The sequence below is a fragment of the Ischnura elegans genome, chromosome X (genome assembly GCF_921293095.1).
Source record: "Ischnura elegans chromosome X, ioIscEleg1.1, whole genome shotgun sequence".
Classification (NCBI taxonomy): Eukaryota; Metazoa; Arthropoda; class Insecta; order Odonata; family Coenagrionidae; genus Ischnura; species Ischnura elegans.
Window position 1 is genome coordinate 108,447,820 of NC_060259.1, and position 24,243 is coordinate 108,472,062.

At 39.0% G+C, this 24,243-nt stretch overlaps 1 protein-coding gene across 1 annotated transcript in view; it reads right to left on the bottom strand.

Moving 5' to 3' along the window:
* LOC124171251 (mucin-2-like) overlaps positions 1 to 21,299 on the bottom strand; it is a 36,823-nt gene extending 15,524 nt beyond the window's left edge. Inside the window, exons 1-4 of the mRNA XM_046550394.1 lie at positions 21,107 to 21,299; positions 15,495 to 18,548; positions 12,071 to 12,199; positions 2,378 to 2,515 (exon numbers count right to left, since the gene is read on the bottom strand). Of these exons, the coding sequence (XP_046406350.1) occupies positions 2,378 to 2,515; positions 12,071 to 12,199; positions 15,495 to 18,548; positions 21,107 to 21,238 (3,453 nt within the window). The 5' untranslated portion in view covers positions 21,239 to 21,299. The remainder of the gene's footprint in view (positions 1 to 2,377; positions 2,516 to 12,070; positions 12,200 to 15,494; positions 18,549 to 21,106) is intronic.
* Between the last annotated feature and the right edge of the window lie 2,944 nt (positions 21,300 to 24,243).

The window sequence follows — 24,243 nt, forward strand, 5'->3', positions numbered from 1 at the left end:
AAGCTGGAGGAAAGAAAACATTAAAGAATGGTTGCCTTGTGAAGGAATTAGCTAGGATGAGGAAAGCTTGAAAAGAGATCTTTTATTCATAGTAAACTAAGTACGGGGAAAATTTGAAAAATTTAAGGTTGATGCTAAGGAGCTAAGGAATACGGCCGTACTGCACTAAGACTAACATCATAACATTGCGAGTTAAACCCAATTGAGATGGTTTGGGCTCAAGTGAAACATTACGTCGGAATGAGGAATTCAATCTTTAAGATGACCAAGGGTGGAAAAAATGATAGCAGAAAGCTTTGATACTATTTCTTCGGAGAACTGGAAAAACTATGTTGAATACGTCAAGAAAGTGGAAGAGGACATGTGTCATTCAGACAATTTGCAGGATGATATAGAGGAGTTGATTGCTCGTCTGATATCGTCTTCATCATGTCAGTCGACTTAGTCTTCAACCGATGAGCCAGGGCCACAGCCGAGTGCATCCCGCTACATGGAAGGAGTTGAATGTCTGTCGGACTCCTAAACGGGAAAGTATCGAGGGACTATTACCAATTAATACATTTTTGTGTTTCTGCTGATTGCAACGCTCGTGTGAGATTAATCCTCCAGCAAGGAGTATTTATTGAGATTTAAAAGATTATTGACGCTCTATTTGATTCATCCTGGAGGTTTTATGTATACTCTCCGCAAAATTAAAGCACACAAGAATGCTTAGAAACAGAGTATCACTTTCTTACGAAACACGTCTTACGGTTTACGTTCAACGGAGATAAGGAATTTTGGCTCTCTTACGACTTAAATTCATTGTAGACCAGGTATATGACAATGCTGTATCACTTTCTTCTCGATAAAGGCTTTGCATAAAGCTGCCTACGGAAAGGAAGCATTATTATTGAAAGTTTTTTTTTCATTTTTCAGTGGTTACGTAATTAACTAAGGCAGCTAACAGTATGGTAAAGAAAGAGTGCTTGGGTTTCTGGAGATATGGATCAATTTTAAGTCCACTGTGAACTTGACTTTAAGCGAAAAATTAATTAAAACCACGCGCTATTATTCGCCAGCGCGTCAAGGAAGTGGAAATAAACGTTTCTCTTACAGTAAATTTTCATAATAAAATTGGAAAGCCAATTATCCGTCTGACATCATCATCTTCGCCTTATTCAACATCGCTTTTCATAAAATACATGCCGGAGCCATAGAAAAGATCATACATAGAAGGAACAGAAATTTTGTCGCATTCAGAAGTGGCGATACATTTAATTATCCTTCATTCCATAGTTATTTTTTGCATTAAAATTTTTTTACTTCGTAATTCAGGTTGTGCATATTGAAATAGTGCACTGAAAGAAAAAATTGGTCGTGGTATCTAAGAGTTGGATCCCACACCCAATTTAGATAAATGCTGGGGCGCCATCTATTTAGTTGGATGAGGCAGCCATTTTAAATGGCTGGGTAAGAGATGGCTGTGACAACCAACTCGTTGGATACCACAGCCAGCGTCGTTGGGTCTTACGCCCATCTATATTGGATGCCGCAGCTTTGCAAAATTGTTGCAGTAGCGTTTATTGAATAGGTAATATTTTAGCGGATATTATTATTATTATTACTAGTGACACCAGTGGCGTAGCGAGAGGGGAGGTCCGGGGGGTCCGGACCCCCCCGAAACATAAAAACACAATTGCTTTCCTTCACAAATGAAAACAAAATATTGAAAAATCATGAATTTACAAAAAAATTCTCTGAAAAATGAAGTTTTTCACATTTTTAAAAGCATGCTAAAATACGACAACGAAAGATATTTCAACTTGTATTCAAGTAAGGAATTGCCATTTACTCTTAAAATTTCTTTATTTACGTCGCCTTTCGTGGGATCCGAAATTCTTTTTTTGAACTAAACCATTTTGGCACTCTGTTATGAGTGTTTGCATACGTTCAAAGGATGCGTGGAATGGCAGTTTGGCATCACTCTTCTCAATATTCTCTCAACGAAATGATCGCTGCCGTAATTTAGTGGATCGTGATATTTTTTATTCGAGCATGTTCTAGATGTCATTCAACATCTTTCTTTGGGCTGGCTCAAATAACGCAATATTCGGGTAACATTTTCGCTTATCCTCCACGTTTCTCCCGAGTGGAAATAGACGGAATTCGGGGTTAAATTTCTGTATGTTTTTTGCTTGGAAGAAAAATATCCTATTCCAGTTTTAATATATTTCATCGTCACTGTTTAATAGTTACGTGAAGAGATTAAAGACGATCGTAGTACAAAATGTTAATCAGAGGGTAATGATAGATGATTTCATGACTACCTCCATGCTAGAAAATGATCAATCAACTTGTGTCTTTATGAATGAGCTGTTAATAGTTAATCAATTACCTCTGATGAGTTGAAGGTTCCATATGGGTTTATCAGATGGCCTTGCTCGTCAGAGAGGTCGGAGCTCTCCGCCAACTTGAAGGCAATTCGATCGGCTCCCAAAGCCAAGCAGAACAAGGGAAACCAAAGCCGCATCATCCGGACAAGTGATCATTTGAGACGCGGACTGAAATTCACGATATTCGGTTGCATTCGAGCTGATGCCAGAAACAAATGCCTCCCCTCTCGATGTCTTCTTTGAGGTACTCGGCGATGAACATTCTTTCGTGATGGAATGCTATTTATTGTCAAAGCGTATGAATTATCATCATTCGTGAAGGAAGTCACGGGTATATCACTTCCAAGAAAACTAGGAGAAAAGTTCCACGGGTAGGGGTATAGATTCAGCAATTTCTTCGTAGATGCTTGCGGTTCGTATTATGACGAAGCATTATGGTTTCCTAGGCTCATATAAGACAGATCATAATCCTTCCTTAATGCTCTTCCTTTGATATTTTGTTTTCAGATCTCTGGAAAATTCCATTCGTCATTCCAACCGCAGCACGTATTGTGACGGCGCGCCGTCACAATACGTGCTGCGGTTGTTCTTCTCTCCTCCTTATCGCAAAGGTGAATGAACTGAGTTTACAACGGATAACTTGCGAAGTCCTTCGTGGTATTTGGTGAAGAGGGCAAGTATTTGAAAATTGAAACAGTACACGTTGATAGGCAATGAAATTTTACAAATTTATGAACATTTTTCACCAAAAATATGTAAATCTTGCATCATGTTAATGTCTTTCAAAATGTTCTAACCATTCTATTGACTTTTGCGATTTGAATATTGTTGCGGTAGTGAATGTATTAAAAAATTATTTTCAATTCTAGTTGGAAAGTGATATGTGAGGTTTTTGCTCGAAGTACATCGATGGATAGAATTCATACCTATTAATCTAAATTTATCCTACATTTCGTTCACTCTTTAGCATTGGGACCTCGGAAAACACTTTTTGAAATGTTTGTATTTTAATTTTTGTCCCCGATGATTCCGCAAGATAGCTAAACATATCCGCAATGATTAAAGCATTTGTAGAACAATATAATAAGAGCCGAGGAATGATAATGGGTGAAGGCCTTCGAAGTGTGGTGCTACAGAAGGGTGATGAGCAAGGGCGTACCCAGGATCATAACGAGGGGGGGGGGGGCAAGCTATGGTCTAGGGGGGCCAAGCCTAGTTGTGATATTAGTTTATGAGATTAATTCCTTGAAAAATATTTATATTTTAGTTACACATCTTATGATAATACATATCATTTTTCGTGGGTTTAAAGAAAATTTATTGAATTCTTTCGTTTCAATTCAGAACTGATTTTTCTTAAAGACTTTTGCAATTTTTGCTTCTAGGGGGCGAGGGGGCAGCTGGCCCACCCTGCCCTCCGCTGGGTACGCCCGTGGTGATGAGGATCAAATGGATCGACCGAATTAGTGATGAGGAAGTCCTAAGAAGAGTAGGAGGGAGAGAAGACTTGTGAGAGAAGAAAAAGTAGGAGAAGAAAAACCTTGATAAGAAGACGCAACAACCTTATAGGCCAAATCTTGAGACATTATGGTCTGATGAAGGCAATCGTCGAGGGACAAGTGTATGGCAAGAACGGAAAAGGAAGACCTCGAATGAAATATATGGAACATGTAAAGAAGGATGGGATGGTTTTGTGGGGCCAAGAAATGGTCAGGTATACTGGACGGAAGGGCGACCCTTTTTCGAACCCTTTCTTGGGCTCTCAGAGATAATCCGGATGCTCGGGAGACGGGCGTCACAGCATGAGGTAACCGCTGCCAATATGACCTTTCGTAGTACATTTTTACTTTACTAATGCCAGTACTTGGAGGTAAACAATTACACCTATCATACTCATTGCCGTTGAGCGATTAAATGCGTCTTTTGATCGAGGTTCTACGATGAGAAAAAAGGATTTTACGAAAAGTGATTAAATTTACGCCCACTGCCTCCGCTGAATTGGCAACGCCGAAATTTTCTGAGTGGATGTGGTAACGCGAAAAGCTCCTTTTTCTCCCCCCCACCCCAATTTTTAGCTTGTCCACGTGTTTCAGGAATTCTGGTGACGGGGTTCCTCAAAGGTGTTTGGCAGGGTGTGAGCTTTCGCTGACCTTCACTACTTCATTTATTCTTCTATATCTACTGAAACTCCATGCGAGCCAAGGGTGTCTGGCAGGGGGTGACCAATCACCATGATCACCACAAGTGCATGGATAAATAAAAGCATTTAATCGCCGCCTACATAATACCCTGTGAGCCACCTCTAGGGTGTTTGGCAGGAGGTGACAAATCACCAACATGCGGCATGCAACAGGACCGCCACATACACACCGCACGGTCACAGAAATATTACTAACTACTTACTACTAATTATTATTATTATTAACTACCACTAACCAAAGCAATGTGCTGTTACTGAATTTTTGTGTACGGAAAAAAACGTTTGTGTGCAGTTTATGGTTACGCTGCAGTTAGTAGGAGTGAATTTGGGCGATGGGTAAAGAATGTTACAGCCTCAGGGGATGCAGAAACAGAGCTCCATGATCAGCCACGCTCGGCTTGGCAACGCCTACAAGACAGGAGCTATTGCCACCAGAGAATGCATGCTCCTACAAAATGTTGACGCTAGGCCTTGGAACGTAATGGTTACTACGTAGAAAAATAAGGCATGGACAAAACATGTTGATGCATATTGTCACCAAATTCTGACTCGTTAAAATAAATACATTCTGAGAAAAAATAAGGGGCATTACTTATTGAAGGACCCTGGTACTTTAAAATGTCAAAAAAAGATGTTAAAAAAATATGATTAACAAAATGATACCATCAGATGGTACCTTAGAGGTGCTTCCTATGGGATGGAGAGTATGGTATTTTAATTCTGCTGAGTGGAGGTGCAGGAGGAAGACCAAGAGTCACAAAATAAAAGAATTACTGGAAATATTCATGATATCTTGGGGGAAAATGGATGAAAAATAAACGTTGCATTGTTACAGTAATATGCTTGCTTATCGTGCTTTTCAGTGACAAGGGTGTGGTTCTTCTATCCTCGATGGGTTATTGTTTTGAAAGTTATTTTTATTATTTGTTTTTTGTTTTCGAAGTTAAAAATCTATATCTTTGTTTATTTATATGAAGTTCTGAAGAGCATTCTTCATTTCTTGCGTAATGCATGTGATCTTAACTACGTAGAAAGGCAGAGCCCAACGCCCAAAAAACTTCAAGTATAACTTGGACTTAAGTTTTGATTGATGATGTGATTTTGACGTAGCGTTCTGTCCATTTGCGTAATGAAGAGAGGAGCATTTGCAGATTCAAAATGCCCTTGGTTTTTGACAATTTATTACTTCGCTTCTGACGCTGCATTAAAAAGTGAGACTCAGCCACGAAGAATATAGCGGAGAATCTACTGTGGGTCTCGAAGAATGGGACTTTTGAAGTATTAATTCGTATATCAAATTGATTCTATTGGGAACGGTTAGAACTCTTCACTTGAAATATGCAGGTTGTGTTTGTAAATGTTGCCAAACGTAAAACCAACCTCAGCACGACTTGAAGCTAACTAAAGAATTTTGTCTGCAACCAGAGCAGACATTTGTTAGTATTTAAAAAAAAACGATGGCTTTAGGTAATTTATTTGCATTACTTTATTTCTGGTGAAATTGCTCATCAAAAATCAATTTTTCTCAAGATTGAAAATTTTCGATTCATTTGCTGTCTTCTCCCGAGCGATGGCTATTCTCGATATTAATCATATGTAAATGCAAACGCAATTTATGGAAAAAAATAGTTGGGGTTGCTATACTATAATAGCTCATCTATGTTATGCAGTTTATTGTACATGTTGTACAGTATACCGTACAACATAGATGAAGTTCTATAAGTGATGAAAATATAAAAATATATCGCCATAATTTTTTTAACGGAACCATAAATCATTGAAAATTTCGAATATGTTTGATGAGATGGTTGGAATAAATTTTAAAATGTAATTTTAGGTATCAAAAACGAAAAACGTGGTTGGCTTGTAAGATTATGAAATGAATACTACTAGTCAATAGATATCATATTTATTCTTTGATGAAAGCAACCTTGCATACGCATTCAGAGCCAATCGTAAAAGGAATGGTGGATTGCAGGCTTTTTATTTAAGATAAAAAAAATTGAGATATGATGGAAAATACATGTCCACTAGAGCCCAAATCCGTATTCCCCCGCTCAGGGGCCGTATTCTGTAACTCCAAACCGATCGGTGCGGCACCGATTCGTCGGGTGCGACGTCACACCGACTCCCGGTAAGAAGTCGTGCGATTCTGTACGAACCCGGTCAGTGCGGCACCGACGAGAGGACGGGAGATCGTCGGTAGCCGTACCGACAGCAAAGAGGTGTCGGTACGGCCACCGACTAGTGGGTTTCATGAATTCCCCGGTGCGCATTGTACGTTTTATTTTGTTTTTACCTCATCACCGAGTAAATAATGAGGTTTTCTCCAATGTTATCTTTTTCTGCCCCTTCGAATACGCCTCTATAATTCACTGTGTCATCATCTATATTAATTACCTTGACAGAAATATAAGATAATGGTTAATAAAAATGAGGTTTGCTAACATATAATGACTTTCTCTCATTTATGTTACCGCACTTTCACTCGCTTGTAATAGGCTTTATTTCTCTCTATCATCATTTACTTGCTCCTTTGACATAAAAAAGATATTTTTGATTAAATATGAGTTTTGCCGCAATGTTATCACTTTATATCACTCTGAATAGGCGACTGTTATTTCACTCAATCATCAATTTGGCGTTTCTCTCGGCATAGAAATAAGATCTTTTTATTTAAGTATGAAGTTTGCCACAACGGTATCAGTTTCTTTCATTTGTAACGGGCAACTATATTTCATTTCATCGTCAGCCATTGATTCCCTTGACGATAAAAGAAGATATTTGTTAATAAGTATGAGGTTTACCGCAATATTATCATTTTCTCTCACTTGGAATGCGCAACTTATACATATGTATTTCACCCAATCACAATTTATTTACTTCCTCGTCATTACACTTCTTTTAATTGCACCCAGCTCCATATTTTTATAACAATTTCCTAACTTGTTCCTCTATTATTACATTTGCATTTGAATCCTACGTTCACGTTCCATGGTATGCTATTTTCGTCTGCTACGGTGCCAATGGCATAACCTTCCGTTGATAACATTTATACGGAACTTACTTAATGACAACTATATTACCAAATCATGAATAAATAGCATTATACGGAACCGATATTTAAAAAAAGAAACTACGATCTCAAGGATAGTTTCAATAATTCATTCCAGCAACAACAATCTCCATCACATACAAACTTTATTGTGATGTTGTAATATATTGTTTCCTTCGATTCTGTAGGTACAGCATTACTACCACACATTATATAAGCATTGTTAACAACTTATCCAATATCGTTTATCTTAATCTAGCAATAAGTCGTAATTTCCGCAAATAAAAAGATTGAGAATGACGACAACAAACTGTGCCAATGAGTCTTCACTTGTTTTTACCCTTCTTTCATTGGTGGAGACACGTGAAACTTCGGATATATTCGGATTTTCCCTGTTTGGGAAGGAAGGGGAACCGTACCGACTGGTTTGAAACCGACGACCTTACAGAATCGCTGAAAGTGTCGTCGTCGGTGCGGAATCCGTTGTCGGTACGGTTTGATGTCCAGTCGGTGGGCTTGAAAGGGAAACCGACCGGTGCGGCACCGACGAAATACAGAATACGGCCCCAGGAGTCGCCCTTTCTTACGACTGGTTTGGCTTGGACATAATGAGATATCATTTCACGTGTACAGAGCCCGCTGGATTGCCGCCGAAGGGACAAGTGGCAGCCAACCACGTCTTCCCGCCGATGTGAGGTAAGTTTTTTTTAAACATAATAGCTCATTAAATACAATTGCCTTAAAATGTTGATAGTATTGATCCATTTATCTTTGTTATTTTGTTTCAAATGTGCAAAAACAGTAATTTTTCTAATAGGTATACCGGTGAAAATAATCCAGCGTCGTACCTATCTGGAGACCAGTGTTGAAAATGCTGTTGTTTTCTATTTATAGCTGACATGTGATATTTCATGTATAATATATGAATATTAGTCTTGATTGCGGTGATTGACACAATATACCGCACATTACACGAGAAACCGTGAATACACTGGGTACATATTTGGATGTTATCAATATTGCTGGTTCTGTTTACAATTGAAATATTTGTTTGTACTGATGTCGGTATGAAGTAATTTTACAGTCTTTTAGAACAAATGAAGACAATTACATTTTTACGTAGAATCTAAGTCTGCAGCTTTGGATATACATATTAGGGATAGGTGCTTCTCATTGCTTTATGTGTGTGTAGTTCAATGGAAGAGTGACTATCACTTCAGTGGTATGAATGCTGAACTAAATGCTGTTAAAATCGCGACGAGTTTCTTTTGCGACTCTTTTTTTCTTGATTCGCTTCGTATTTTAATTCCAGTTTTGTAGGAATAATATTATAACTTCCACATCGCAGGTTATAGCCGACAAACATATCAACATCGACATTTTGTCTTGGCCCTCGGAGTTATGAATTACAAATAGCAATGAGTGTGTTAACTTTTTGAGGATTAGCAATTCGAAAGCAATCGCGCGAATGGCTGAAGTAAATTGGAACAGAATGCAATTCATCCATTGTTCAATGTGCCTACTTGTCCAAAACCTGTTACTCCTTAGAAGAGAATTCTGAAGAGGACAATCGTAGACGTTCCTGAAATGGTGGTGGCTACTGATGCTTCCTCTGCACTTGATACTTCGTTGGCCGAACCTTTACTTATGGTACGTATTAGAGCTTTGCAACCACATAATAAGAAGTGAAAATTTCTAATTATTTAGATTTTGGTGTAATTGCTTCGGTGTTTATCGAGGAGGTACTATTCATGCCTGGCAATTGAGAGATATTCTATAGATATGGCTATGGAGAACTATAAATTGTGCATTGTTTTCTCATTAATCGTTTTAATGTTAATATTTTGTCTCATTCATATTGATTTGTCTAGAATTCTTTAAAATATAGAGTTACTTTCATTTAAGTCGGTCTCATTAACTGTGCTGTTATAAATGTCAAGGAAATGGTTTACTTTGAATAGTTAGTTTCTAACTGATATTTTGCCTCATCATGATTTCGTGTGGATTGAAAACTCCTTCAACATTAATTCCTTATTAAACCAGGGATATTGTACTCCTAAATCCATTGATGGCGTTTCTTTCTCCTCGTCTGCCATTTCTTTTTCCATTGCTTCCATATTCTTGTTCATTTAGCATTTTATTGCAGAATTCATTCGCAAATTTAATTTTATGATCACCTGCATGTTCATGTTGCTGTTAAAGCAGGTTCCAGAAGTGTATTTTGGTGAGGAAGCAACTCAGGAAGAACCAGCGCAGGATTGTACAATTACTGATAGGGTAAGTTGTCTTTGTTAAATACCTTGGCATTGGAAGTTCAACTACACTATCTTACCGGCCTATACCTGTAGGATACTACATGACCATTTATTAGTTCCTTAATGGTTGATGTTAGTATCCATGGCTTTGACGAATATATTCTGTGAAGGTATTCCATTAGAGTTTCAAGGAGAAGGTGGAGTACAACCTAAAAGCCAAAAACCTCACAATGCAAATGCCATTAACATATAACATGTATTGCATCAAATTGGGTTCAAAATTTACTTTTACTGTTGTATAACCTTTTCTTTTAATAGATTATAGAAAATAATGATTGGATATCACTGATTGGCTATAAATTTTCTTAATTTTAGGCATGCATTAATAAACTGAATGAATGGATTTTCATGATTAACTTGCAGAATATGATTCATAATGAAATGTAATTTTCAGTTTTCTTTCTCTACTTCACAGATAGTATTTCTTAGGAGACTATAGAAATCATTTTGTCCTAAGTATAGGATACATTAAAGGGCCTAGTGTTATGGGTTGCAATTGTATGGCAGAATGTCAAAAGTATTTTGCAGAATTGTAATTCTTATTTTCAATTTTCTACTTCAGAATATGGTTAAAATAATTCTGCTATAGGTCATTGTGACATATTTAACATTTTTCATTGATGATATTCCTATTGTAAGCCACTTACTTAGCTGTTTCCTTTAATCCTTGAGAAAAGTTCTTTCCAGACTCCTCTGTCGTCCGCCAAGTTAACCCCTCCCTCTAGTCCTACGTCGTCAACCAATTGGCCATTCCATGTTAAGGGTGCTATACGCGGTGAATGATCATGCGTATGATCATGCTGAATGTATGATTATTCTGTGAATATTAGAACATGCTTTATTTTGCATTCATGATCACATGATCATTCACCGTATATAGCGGCCTTTTTGTATTAGGCTTTGCAACTCTTCCATTTTGCACATCTTTCGTTTTATCTTCATTTTGACTGCAATCCTCTTTATAGTGCATCTTCCAGAACGACTGGGCTAGTAATTTCAGGTCAGTTTAACTATCTGCTTCTAAGGCTATCATAAGCATATGCCAATATATTTATTTCTCCTTCAATACTTGCCCCTCTCGCTACGGATATAGTTGCATTCAAAGATTTTTCTAGTGCCAAGTTAAAAGAGGGGACCACCCAAATCCTTACCTTACTCCTGTGGTGATATTGAAAGTGTGTATGTATTCTTTTTCTAATTGGGCCATTCCTTTCAAACCTTCAACACAGCCTTTCTGTCTTTTCTAGAATGTTGCTCTGAGTGCATTGTTTACCGTTGATGTTATTACGCTAACATTATCTTACATGAAATAAATAAATAATATGCATAAATGATTATTATATTCCCACTAATATGATTATCATTACGATTATTTTCAGGAGGCAGAGCTGTTAATGAAAATAAAAGCACTGGAGCGAAAACTGTGGCTGACAGAGAAATCTCTTCAGGCCACAAGAGCACAACTGCAAGAAGTTCGTAGTCGTTTTCCTCCACTCCCCTTTCTCAGCCAGCCAGCTCAGGTGAAAATTCTTTTATGCGGCAGGATGAAAAATTCCTGTACCAAAGGGGTCATCGAGGAAGCACTGCAGATAAGGTTTGCAGTTGGTTGGAAAGGGTATAAGGTGCTTGTCCGAAAAGGATACCCACTTCCTTTATAAAGTACTCTTTGCCGCAAGCTGAGAAACATAGACATATTTCCTGGAATTTTAAAATATGTGCTCACTCTTCTGGTAAGTCAGGGTCCTGCATTTTCCTCGTCTTTAGAGAAAAACTGCATTTTGATGGTGGGTGAGATGGAAATGGAATGGAATTATTTATGCCCCTCATGTGAGGGCCATGTCACACTTGATGATACAAATTCTAATGATTTAGGCATTCAGCTTTATGTGGTAATGATTCGTGGAGTGAATAGAAATAGGAAGCAGTTAATCGGCTACCACTTCACCAACAAAACTTCGCAGGCGGATAATCTCCATGGATTTTTAATGACTGCGTGCAGGCAGTGGAAGGTGTCTGCTTCACTGTCGTTGGGATTGTCAGTGATATGGGTTCAAAAAATCAGGGCTTCTGGAGCAGCTATGGCGTTAGAGTGGGGAAATACTCAGAAGTGAGCTATGTCCCTCACCCTGCCAGAGATGATGATAGACTTTATTTCTTTCCTGATATGCCACACCTGCTCAAAAACTTGCGAAGTGCACTGTTGGTCCATGATTTTCTCTTGCCAGATGCGGTGGTGAAAGAATATGGGGTTGCCCTGCAACATTGTAAGTGCAAGTTAATTATGTGACCTACACCATATCCAGCAGAAGTAGGAGTTGAAGCTGGCGCCTAATATTAACGACCGCTGTCTTAACCCTTGGCAATTTCACAAGATGAAGGTCAGTTTGGCCCTTCATGTTTTCAGCCATGAAACTGGCTCTGCTCTACAGACTTAAGTCAACCTGAGACTCATGTCCCACACTGCTGAAAAAACACTGTGGTCTCTAAATCAGGTTTAAGTTTGGTTCAAACTGATGAATGTGAGACGGTTGAAGGGGGCTATCACCGGGGCTAATAAAGAGGGGGCAAAGTTGGGACTTTTAAAATTCAAAAGTTTGATCGAGGCCATAAAAATAGGAACTGGACATTGGAAGCCAGTACAAACTGGCATTTCGATGAGTATCCTTAACATGGTGGATGTAGTCGAATACCTTTTTAAAATAGGGTATAAATCCGTTATGACTTCACGTTTCGATCAGGATACCCCGATGAGGGAGTAGTGTAGAGAACTGCCATCCAGAGGACGCTGAACCTGTGATGATTGCAGCGCCTCCATGGGATTTCGGTGGCCTTTTTTGGAAATAATCTCCATATTTAATTTTGCTTTATGAATATTTCTCGAGATACTGCTCCCATATTATAGTAAAAGTGTAAGACAATAACCTTGTCATCCAGGTCTGAGCTATCCTGAAAGTGTCTGCGCTCTAGCTAACGAGGAAGTGGTCGAAATTTGAGTGGCAAGGTTTTTACCGGAAGGACAAACACATTAACTAACCAGAAAACCAATGAAGTAAAACGTGGTAAAATGAGATAGCTTTCACTTTTCGAGGCAACCTCCCAAAGAAAGCCGACTGGTCAATTTCCATGGTAAGTTTTTAATTCGAACACGACGGCCAACTTGACACCGGACGATACGTCGAGGCCCTTACCAAAGACAATTGAGGCCGCAAATGCTCGCATCCCACGGTCCTCGAGTGTCGCCTGACGACCTCTATCGCCATCGTGAGCAGGTGAATGCACGGAGACAATAAAGCAACGTGAATAATCTCTTCTTGTTTTCCAAAAATGTATCTGATAAACTCCAGTCTTGCCTCCCCGACATCTTCGAGCAAAAGCACGGAAAACCATGAAAGAAGAAAGGAACGCTTTCTGAGAGAATGCATCTCTGGTATTGACCACAGTATGCCCCTAACTCAGGTCTGTAGAAGGTACCAAGTGTCTAGAGCTCTCATCACCAATCATTGTCATCATTTGGAATTACCGCTGTTTAAAGTAGATGACCGAGTGGTTACAGCACCTTGGAACCGTGTGAGGTATTTGGTCGCGGCTTAAGCAATATCTGCTGTGATGAAAATCTCCACTCTATTTCGGGGAATTAAAACTACTGAGAGAAACTAACCCTATAATATTTCCGGAAAATCACGGCACTGCCGCCTACTTTGGACTTTTTTCCTTGTAGTTGCTGGCGTCCGCAATTAAGGATACTCGTGAAATGTCCGGGGAAATTTCGCGAGTTCCGTTGCGGCATTAATATACATCGCGTTTTCACTAACACAACTTCGGGTACGGATCGCACGACTTCAATTATAATGTATCTTGCGCCAATCAAATAAGAAAAATTACAGGTGCCTTAAGAGTGACAACGATCCCTTTTTACTATCTTTTATTCCAATTAGGTATTTCTCATTCTATTTTTTAAAAAATCTGCGTGAAATGACCTTAGCCATCGATGCACCAAGAGCCCAAATCGCTTCCACTACTTCTAGCTATCATAATTTTAAGACCAATGTAAAAATTTTAGATAATCAATTTATCATCATTTTAAAAATTCAAATTGTTCTTCTTATTATACCAACCACTGTTATCCCTCCTGATATTACTATGAAATTGCCTGTATGAAAAACAAGGAGAAAAAGAAGGTAAAATCGGTAGGAAAGGAGAAGGGTTGAATCTATGCGGAAAAAGGATAATTATTATTTGTTAACTAATCCCGGCCTGCGAGCCAAATATTACCATTTCTCTATCAAAAGATCTCTGGAGTGTGGAAAGAGAGGAGTGCTTGACCTCATCCACCCCAGGCTAAGTAAAAATCAAGCTAAGCGAAACTCACCAAACAAAGCTTACCTCTTGCCAAATGCTTAACCACAGAAATTTATTAACATTGGTCTTGAGCCCTCACCAAAAACATCCTTGAAATTATGGAAGAGACTGCATACCCGGCCGCCTCTTTTGTAAAGGCATGAGTTTAGCTTGACTGGTAATGGTTATGTAGGGATGATCTCCTCGCTCACCATCCAAACCAACCTTCTTGGAGCTACAATGGCATCATCGTCCAAAGCAAGGCTTTTGCGAGAGGTAATGGTGGGAGAATCTTGTATTTCCCCACACTCCCGAAAATGTAGAGATGATTAATATAAATCGGGAGATGCGGTGTGGATTGTACCCCCAAAGTGAACCCCTCTGCAGAAAACCCTTCCCCGAAAGTTTTTGGTGACGGATGTGGGAGATAACTATGCTATAATGAGGAATGTGTTCTGCGTACTTTGGTTCAGCAAACATAAATGAAAATCTGTTGTGAAAATAAATATTCTTTCGTTCTAATTAGCAGCGTAAATTTGATTCGTTGTAAAAATTACGATCTTTCTTGAGCATAAATCTTGTTCTGCACAACATAAGAGAGAATAAATGAAGAATATGCGTGAAGAAGGGGGGGGGGGGGTAATCAGTGGTATAGTCTTGGAATCATTTTTGCTGAGGTTTTTTTACTAAAGCCAATCTGTTTAATTTGTAAGTGATCCATTCTTAGATACAACGTTAGGTTCTAATCATACAGAATTGAAATACATATTTGATAGGGTAATTGAGAATTATTGTACGATTGTCTCTTTGGACGTACTAGGTGCCCAAATTAACGTACTGTTGAGACCAGTCATTAAATATTTACATGTATTTAGATATGAATCATTTGACTCAGACACATTTGTGGGTGAAGAATCAAAGATGAACTCAAGTTGGTCCTCGTCCAAGTGTACTGGTCATCCATTTCTACTTGTTTCGTCTATAATGTTGAAGCTGACGGCATCGACGTTATTGTTTTGTCGTCCGTGAAGTGGTATTTACTGCAATGGACGTCATGACTGGCAATTGCGTTACATTCAATGTTATAGGGGCAGATTGGAGTCGGAGCATTGAGCTATATTGCTGCGGTTGATGTTACAGCTTTTCATAAGTTGATGGACTTGAAGCATGTTTTTTGTGGAATGTTCAAAATTCCAGTTGAAGCCTTAGTGGTATTCAGTTGTTTTAGAAGTGGTCGTGGTAGGCTTTGTTGTGATGGTAGGCTTTTTTGTGGTAGTGGTGCATTCTGTTGTCGTTGTTGATGGTTTAGTGGTTGTTGTGGTGGGCTTCTTTGTTGTTGTTGTGGGCTTCTTTGTTGTTGTGGTGGGCTTCTTTGTTGTTGTGGTGGGCTTCTTTGTTGTTGTTGTGGGCTTCTTTGTTGTTGTGGTGGGCTTCTTTGTTGTTGTGGTGGGCTTCTTTGTTGTTGTGGTGGGCCTTTTTGTTGTTGTGGACTTCGTTGTTGCTGTGGTAGGCTTTGTTGTGATTGTGGTGTATTTTGTTGTTGTTGTAGTGGGCTTTGTTGTGGTAGGTTTTGTTGTCGTTGTTGTAGGCTTAGTTAATGTTGTGGTGGGTTTTGTTGTCGTTGTGGTGGGTTTAGTTGTTGTTGTGGTTGGTTTAGTTGTTGTTGTGGTGGGCTTTGTTGTGGTCGTGGTAGGCTTAGTTGATGTTGTAGTGGGTTTTGTTGTTGTTGTAGTTGTGGTGTATTTTGTTGTCATTGTAGTGGGATTTGTTGTTGTAGTAGTAGGCTTAGTAGATGTTGTAGCCGGCTTTGTTGATGCTGTGGTAGGCTTCGTTGTGGTGTATTTTGTTGTCGTTGTTGTGGGCTTTGTTGTGGTTGTGGTGTATTTTGTTGTCGTTGTTGTGGGCTTTGTTGTGGTTGTGGTGTATTTTGTTGTCGTTGTTGGGGGCTTTGTTGTGGTTGTGGTGTATTTTGTTGTCGTTGTGGTGTATTTAGTTGTTGTTATGGTGGGCTTTGTTGTGGTCGTGGTAGGCTTAGTTGATGTTGTAGTGGGCTTTGTTGTGGTTGTGGTGTATTTTGTTGTCGTTGTTGTAGGTTTAGTTGTTGTTGTGGTAGGTTTTGTTGTCGTTGTGGTGGGTTTAGTTGTTGTTGTGGTGGTTTTAGTAGCAGGTGTTGTAGGTTTATTTGTTGTTGTAGTGGGCTTTGTTGTGGTTGTTGTGGGTTTTGTTGTTGTAGGTTTAGTTGTTGTTGTGGTAGGTTTTGTTGTCGTTGTGGTGGGTTTAGTTGTTGTTGTGGTGGTTTTAGTAGCAGTTGTTGTAGGCTTTGTTGATGTTGTGGTGGGCTTTGTTGTGGTTGTGGTTGGTTTTGTTGTCGTTGTGGTGGGTTTAGTTGTTGTTGTGGTTGGTTCAGTTGTTGTTGTGGTGGGCTTTGTTGTGGTCGTGGTAGGCTTAGTTGATGTTGTAGTGGGTTTTGTTATTGTTGTTGTTGTAGTGGGCGTTTTTGTGGTTGTGGTGTATTTTGTTGTCGTTGTTGTAGGTTTATTTGTTGTTGTAGTGGGCTTTGTTGTGGTTGTTGTGGGTTTTGTTGTTGTAGGTTTAGTTGTTGTTGTGGTAGGTTTTGTTGTGGTCGTGGTAGGCTTAGTTGATGTTGTAGTGGGCTTTGTTGTGGTTGTGGTGTATTTTGTTGTCGTTGTTGTAGGTTTAGTTGTTGTTGTGGTAGGTTTTGTTGTCGTTGTGGTGGGTTTAGTTGTTGTTGTGGTGGTTTTAGTAGCAGTTGTTGTAGGCTTTGTTGATGTTGTGGTGGGCTTTGTTGTGGTTGTTGTGGGTTTTGTTGTTGTAGGTTTAGTTGTTGTTGTGGTAGGTTTTGTTGTCGTTGTGGTGGGTTTAGTTGTTGTTGTGGTAGGCTTTGTTGATGTTGTAGTGGACTTTGTTGATGTTGTGGTGGGCTTTGTTGTGGTTGTGGTGTATTTTGTTGTTGTAGTAGTGGGCTTTGTGGTGGTGGGTTTAGTTGTTGTTGTGGTAGGCTTAGTTGATGTTGTAGTGGGCTTTGTCGTTGTTGTTGTAGGTTTAGTTGTAGTTGTAGTGGGCTTTGTCGTTGTTGTGGTGGCTTTTTTTGTCGTCGTTGTAGGCTTAGTTGATGTTGTAGTGGGCTTTGTTGTTGTTGTGGTAGGCTTTGTTGTTGTTTTAGTGGTAGTTGAAGTTGTTTTATAGGTGCTAGAGGTTGGCTTTTTGGTTGTAGTGGGAGTTGTGGTTGTTTTATGCTTATTTGTCGTCGTTCCAGGCGTTTTGGTCGTGGTCTTCGTTTTCTCAATGAAATTTGCTGCAATTGCTTTCTTCAGGCTTGGTGTGCAATCTGTTGCCGTTCTTTGAACGCATTTCTTTTCTTTGTAGCTGAATAGACCTGCCTTGCAGGCAATGATCCTCCTTGTATAACGGTTTGTGTTGCTATTCCATGTGCAATCGTAGTGTCCTCTGCAGTTATAGCTAGGGGTGCTTCCCACGCACTTACAATGGTCATATGTTACTGGATCTTTCTCAACACCGCACGTTTTTCCTAACGTGCTTTCTGACACGCATTTTTTTGATGTCTTGCTAAACCCTGTTCCTGCTGGGCACGAATGCATTTTTCTCGTATACGCTCTTGCTGAATTTAATATGCATTCATAAAAAATGGAGCAGTCGAAGTTGATTGAGTGGTTTCCTGAGGTCTCACATTTTAGGTTCTTCGATTCCAATTCAAATTCTATGCGTTCGAGTCTGCCACTGTTACTCGTTGCGCATGCTTTGGGCGCCAATATGTCACGTCTGTACCTTTTTCCACTGTTGCTCAACCATCCATCTATCTTTGCAAGTTTATGGTGATGCCCTTTCTTCAGTATTTTCTCACTTTGGGCTACATTTCCGTCTTTTATTTTGTTGAAGTCCGGATGTATTTCCTTTGAAATGCACTCATGTGTTTTGGCGTTAAAAATCTTTGGATACATACATTGCATGTGGAGGAAGGTTGACTGTACGCATATAAAATATCGCTTAGCGTCCATATCGTTGGCATGTACAGATATTCCATTGCAGGGCACATCATGTGTCTCGTGAAGTATTAATCCTCCACCAGGAAGCAGGAGGCACGTCTTTTTTTTCACGCTGAAGTATGATCCTGGAGTACACGTGAAAAGGGCTGCGGCCAGACTTTCGTTTTTCTTTTGGCACTGCAAATAGCTCCTGTAATCGGGACCTGCGAGGACATCACCTTCTATTGAGCAGGAAACGGCCTGTGTTGAGGAACAAAACCAGGTTTTAGAATGCGTGCTGGGAAAGCGCAGAGGAATTAATCCGGAAGAAATACATTTATATACATTGAAAATTATAACTAGTTTGAAAATTATAGCTTAGTATCACCAATCAATATGAATTGCGAATTTTTAATTAGTTTGCTAAGGAGGCAATGATGCCTCTTTAGCTTGCGTTGAAATTTTAATTCATGGGTACCAATAGCCTGTGGTAACTGCGAATTTCTAGCCTTTTGGCCGAGAAAAATAGGAAGAATGCTGAAAATGCCCCAAAGAGGAAATTAGTGGAGCAACCCTGTGCTTAACTTTGCTCTGCCAAGAACCCTCCTATAATTATTGAATGCCATCATAAGGTGCGCATCTATGAGATTACCGACATAAGTCGGAGTTTGGGCCTTTATGGCATGCATTATTTTTACATTTTAAGGAACAGGTGATTGTACTTTCGAAAACGCAAAACATATTTGTTTTGTGAATTTCATCCATGATTTTATTTTTATAATTATTTATAGTTAATTCCCGTGCGTATCCACATCCAAAAACAATATGATGGTTCGCGTGGAAGCCTTATTGACTTGGCTCGTTTTATCACTTCTTCATTGGTAAAGCAGTTGAAAAGTGGCAACTTTCCCCCAGTTGGAATAAAAAATTGAATGACAACAATAGCGTAGTGAGTTTTTATGACTAGCAGTGATTTCAAAGAGCAACTGAGTGTAGACATGAAGATTAAATACAAGAATATGAACAATTTTGGCATTTGAAGTGGGTGATTGCTTATTTTCCTGTTAGGCTCCCCTTAGAAATGAGTATTATCATTCTCAACCCGATTTCGGGATATTAAAGTTACTTAATGAAGAGAAGTAGGTAAGTTTCTAAAATTTTACACGATGGGACAACCACCACAAGAACCACCAGAGCTAGCTAACTCCATTGCCAAACCATATTACATACACCTTTTTCTTAGCATATAGTAATAGCGTCTCTCAAATAATATGCCGTATACGATGATTTTTCACAACTAAGACTAGCTGAATTCAGAGAAACTCTTAAAAATAGTAGAAAATAATTTAAGTTTTTTTCACACGATTGAGCTCTGAAAGGATGTAAACTTAACCATTTTATCGTAAACTAAATTTAAGTTTTTAATTACATACAAGGCATAGCTTAATCCTTTGCAAGTAAAACTGGAAGAAAAAGTTTCGATGTGAATTAAATTTATCATTTTACCAAAAATAATGTTCCTCTGTTTCAAGTCACGCTGTTCGTTAAAAACTTCTTAATTAGGGCAAATTCTGAAATTCCTCTTCTCCATTAGATTAGTATCAATTTTTGGCGTTAGATGGGTGATCGATGATGAATTTCGGGGAAAATATGCCTGAAGCCTATTTCCTGAATCCTGGCCATCGTGTAAAATTTTAGAAAAATAGCTGCGGCAAATTTTTCTGATGAATGATCCACCCACCATGTTCTATACGCATATGTCCAATCATTAACGCCTTTTGTTCTTTTAGAGGTGCAAAGGATATGTTATTAATGCGCTTTCATATGAATGAGTCAACTAAGATTTGATGGATTCAATATTATGGATAAAATATGCATCGAAAAACAACCATTAGAATTGGTAAATCCTTGTCATAACTCTACAAAGCGCTCGTCTTCTAAGTGTTGCAAGAAGTGCTAATCTTATGTACTTAGAATCTTGTCATTTTATCTTAATCTAAACACACAAGTATCTTGATCACGCTTATTTCATTTCCCTCATCTAAACTCGAAAATCGCGATGATGTGTGGCAACGTCTTTTGTGGTTAGAAAAACATAAATAATAAATATATATGTTGTTGGGTATTAGAAGAAGCGTGCGCCGGCTTAGCTCATTTGCGTAGTGAAGAGAAACCCGGCGTCGACATTTCCTGCTCTAAATGAAACGCACCAAGGGGATCGCGGCTTCACATCCTATCCGACCGACGGAGTGCCGTACACCACAGAGCACTCAAGTAAGCATCGAGTTATCTCCGAAAAACCCTCTCATCGCTCGAATTGAACCCGGTTCCATGGGGTGGTAGGCTAAGACAAAGCCGCCAACCCAATCCGAACCCTATGTAAAATGTGAGGTATAAAGAAATACTTTCCAATTACTAATGAGATAAAACGGGTGTACTCTGCCCTTATCAATTCGGTGGACATAATAACAAGTAAACTTTTTTTGTTTAAAGTATACCGGGACTAACCGCGGTGATAACTTTTACGGTAGTCACCCGCATGATTTGAAGATTTTTTCTCTGCGGATCTTTCGCAAGTAAACATTTGCGAATACAGTGTTAAACAATCTTGTGTGGGCCTTTCTGCCCTAATTCGAAGTCGCTGCCACGGTGAGCTTTAATGCCACTCTCTAGCGGGAATTACCGTCATGAAAGCTCTTCAGGGAAAAATGGTGACCAGTGTCATCTTTCCGGTGTGAGTGAACGAGAAGTTGAAGACAGGTTAATGGCGAGCGCGGGCAGCGTTTACGTGCCTTTTATTAATAAGCCAATTTATGTACCTTTGAGTGGTTGGAATTCTTCTCTGAGTCAGGTCGACGACTGTGACTGTGGTGGAGGTGGGATACCGGCTCAAAGGCAGTGGAGCCGGCTGCCAAAGCGACGCACAACAGGAGACACCAAAGCCGCGACATCTTCCACTCGAGTGAGAACTTCACCAAGATGCCCGATATTTAGGTATGTTCGGGTTGATCTTAAAAAATATCGTCTCCGCCCCCTCTCAACGGCTTAACTCAAACTCTGCGGTGTTTCACATGATTTCGTGATGGCATGCTGGAGATATCAAAGCTTTTAGAATTAAATTACCCGCAAAGGAAGTCACGAAAATGTTTCCTAAGAGAAAAGGCGCTACGAGTCATGATATTAATGAAATTCTCTCGGTCGTTTATGCGCCTTGCCTGAAATTTTGTTATTTTTTGCAAAGTCGTTCGTCCGGGGTAGGTATTCATTTTCATCATTGCGAAGAACTGCAATCCCAAGAAAGAGTCTACGATGGATCGTGAAATTGTTCTTCAAATACTGTTCAAGGTTACAAAGTTAGAATTTGCGCTTCAAGGCCATGAAGTGGGCCAGCATTTAGTGGATTATATTTCAGAAGTTTGCGAATGAAGGAATGAAAAGTCCAAGAGAAAAACAAAGAGGTGTGAAAATACATGTATTGGATGAGTTGTTGAAACTTGAAGGATGCTTCATTGGGAACGTAGGCCAAATACGAACTGAAGGAATAAAAAAGACTAAATGTGAATATGTGGGATGGTTACGTTGGTTGCTTGGTTATGGTTACGTTGTAAAATAAATTATCAGGGAGTGAATCATTGTAAAATCATGTAGGATATGGGGAAATATGGGGAAGCGCCGCGAAAATTCCTTCATGAGTTAATAATTTATGACTACCATCTCTGATACTATGCACTTTGTATCCGCTGTCCTTCCCCCGCAGAGGCTGACCGATACCTGATTGAGTGGTGTGTGGAGGTCATTTAAGGATCATATACCTCGAAAAAAAACGAACGTTTTGAACGTTCGAAAAAAAACTTTTTCGTGGTTTCTAGAATAATTCTGGTTATTTTCCATAGATTTACCATCATGATTGGTAACTTTCTCCACTTGTCTGCATCAAGTGTTATAAGTAATAATGTTTTCACTTTTTTAACGCGCTGTCAAAATAAAATGCACTGTTTCCATGATAAATTATTGAAGCCATGAACATGCATACGACCGCGGGTCCTAAACAAAGTCCACCCAATGGGAATTTTGGATGAATAGCTATTGTGTATATTTTTGAGTCTGTTTGTTGCTTTGATCTTTTTCTGTGAAAGGATCATTTGCAGTTATATGTAGATACCTACTTATCTATTCATAAGGAAAAGTGGACGTGGTGGCATTGAAAGGTTTGAACTTGTAAGGACGCTGAAATAGACGCAGAGGAACTTGAAGACCTTGCACTTCACTAATTCAATAAAGAAATGTAGACACCATTAAGGGACGCAACCCCACTTGATCTCTTTTGTTTTTTTTTAAGTTTTACATTAATACTTTTACGGTACACAGCAACCTATGGCTTTAATTCCTCATCATTAGAGATGCGTGCAAATCGCAAATGCGATATAGATGCGATGTGCGCAAATAAATGCGACATAGATGCGATGACTGGACTTTTATGATATTTTTACGCAAATTTGCCTTTTGGACGGCAAAGTTCGTACATTTTATACCGAGCGCAGTTTAAATACTCCGCCGATACTCACCGCTTAAAGCATGTGAGCGACTGGCCAGCTGCTAGTTGGCTGGGACCTTAGACCCAAGGGGACTCCATTACTATTGTAATATTCGTGCTTAGACCATATAAGCAAGTAGACCCGCCATGCTCCACCCCTACCCGTGGCTTGCCGTCTGGCCAACATCTCCCCTCCGCTCCCTCCCCAACCCCCCTTTTTAAGGCGGCGTGACGTCACGGTTGAGAAGCGCATCGTTGTAGTGCATGAATCACTGCGGTATTTTGACCATTGTCTTCGCGATTTTTCAATTATAGTGCTAATATTTATTGCGTTACATATGAGAAGTATTATTTCAACCATGGTTGGATTGGTGAACTTACAATAAATGAACAGTGGCATTTCTCGAGATGGCAGCGACGAAAACATATTGTGGCAGTAAAATGAAAAGAAAGCCCTTTGTACACTTACACAGATTTTTTTCTTATCGCGACATGTCTCGTTAGCGATCTAGAATCATTTGGAACATCGTTATAAAAGTATCAAATCTTACGCAAAAATTGGAAACGGGGGAATTTTAGAGATGAAAAGGGTCATGGTGCCGGTCTGAAAAGACTGCCGGACGTCCACGAAGTAACGCGACAACACCTTCGCATATTGAGTATTTTAACGGTCACTTATGCGATGCAAATTGAACTGCGCGTTAGTGCTATTGAAAATGGGATGTCAACAAATAAGCATTTCAGATTATTTAGATAAGTGATTTAGTTATTTCATAAATGCATATTTTTTATTTAGCAGACAGCACTGGTGTTATTTATATTTTGTGGTGGTGGAAAAAGGTCTAGCGCCGGCCTTGCAAGTGACGCCTACGATTTACGTACGCTACGCAAAATTCTGGGAAAAAAATAAAACCTATTTACATTTTTATAATCAGAAAGAAAGAGAGGATTGGATTAAAATAATTTTAAAAATAAATTTGCTTTATAACAATCAATTATATTTAAATTATTGAATGACTTGTTTTCAATCAAATATTTTCATGTAATTTTGTACGTATGTACTTACAAAGTTTTCTATTAAAATTTTAAAACAATTTATGTCATAATTTATTTTTTTAGATTTTTGTCCTAATTCGTAAGAAAAGAGGATGCGGATTCAAAGATCATCTATGAAGTGAATCTCTTTTTATTTAAAAAAAATCCAGAAGCGATTACTTTGTCAAATATGTGAAATGTAATGGATAATTTTCTTTATTTCACGGCAGTAGGAATGATATTTCGAAGCACTTGGGGACGCAAGAGCATAAAAGATATTTAAATACTGCTGCATCTTCCTCAAAAATATAGAAACTTTCAGTAAAAATAATTTATGGAGACGAAGAAAAGAAACTAGCATTAGCAGAAGGATGTCTTTCCATGCTA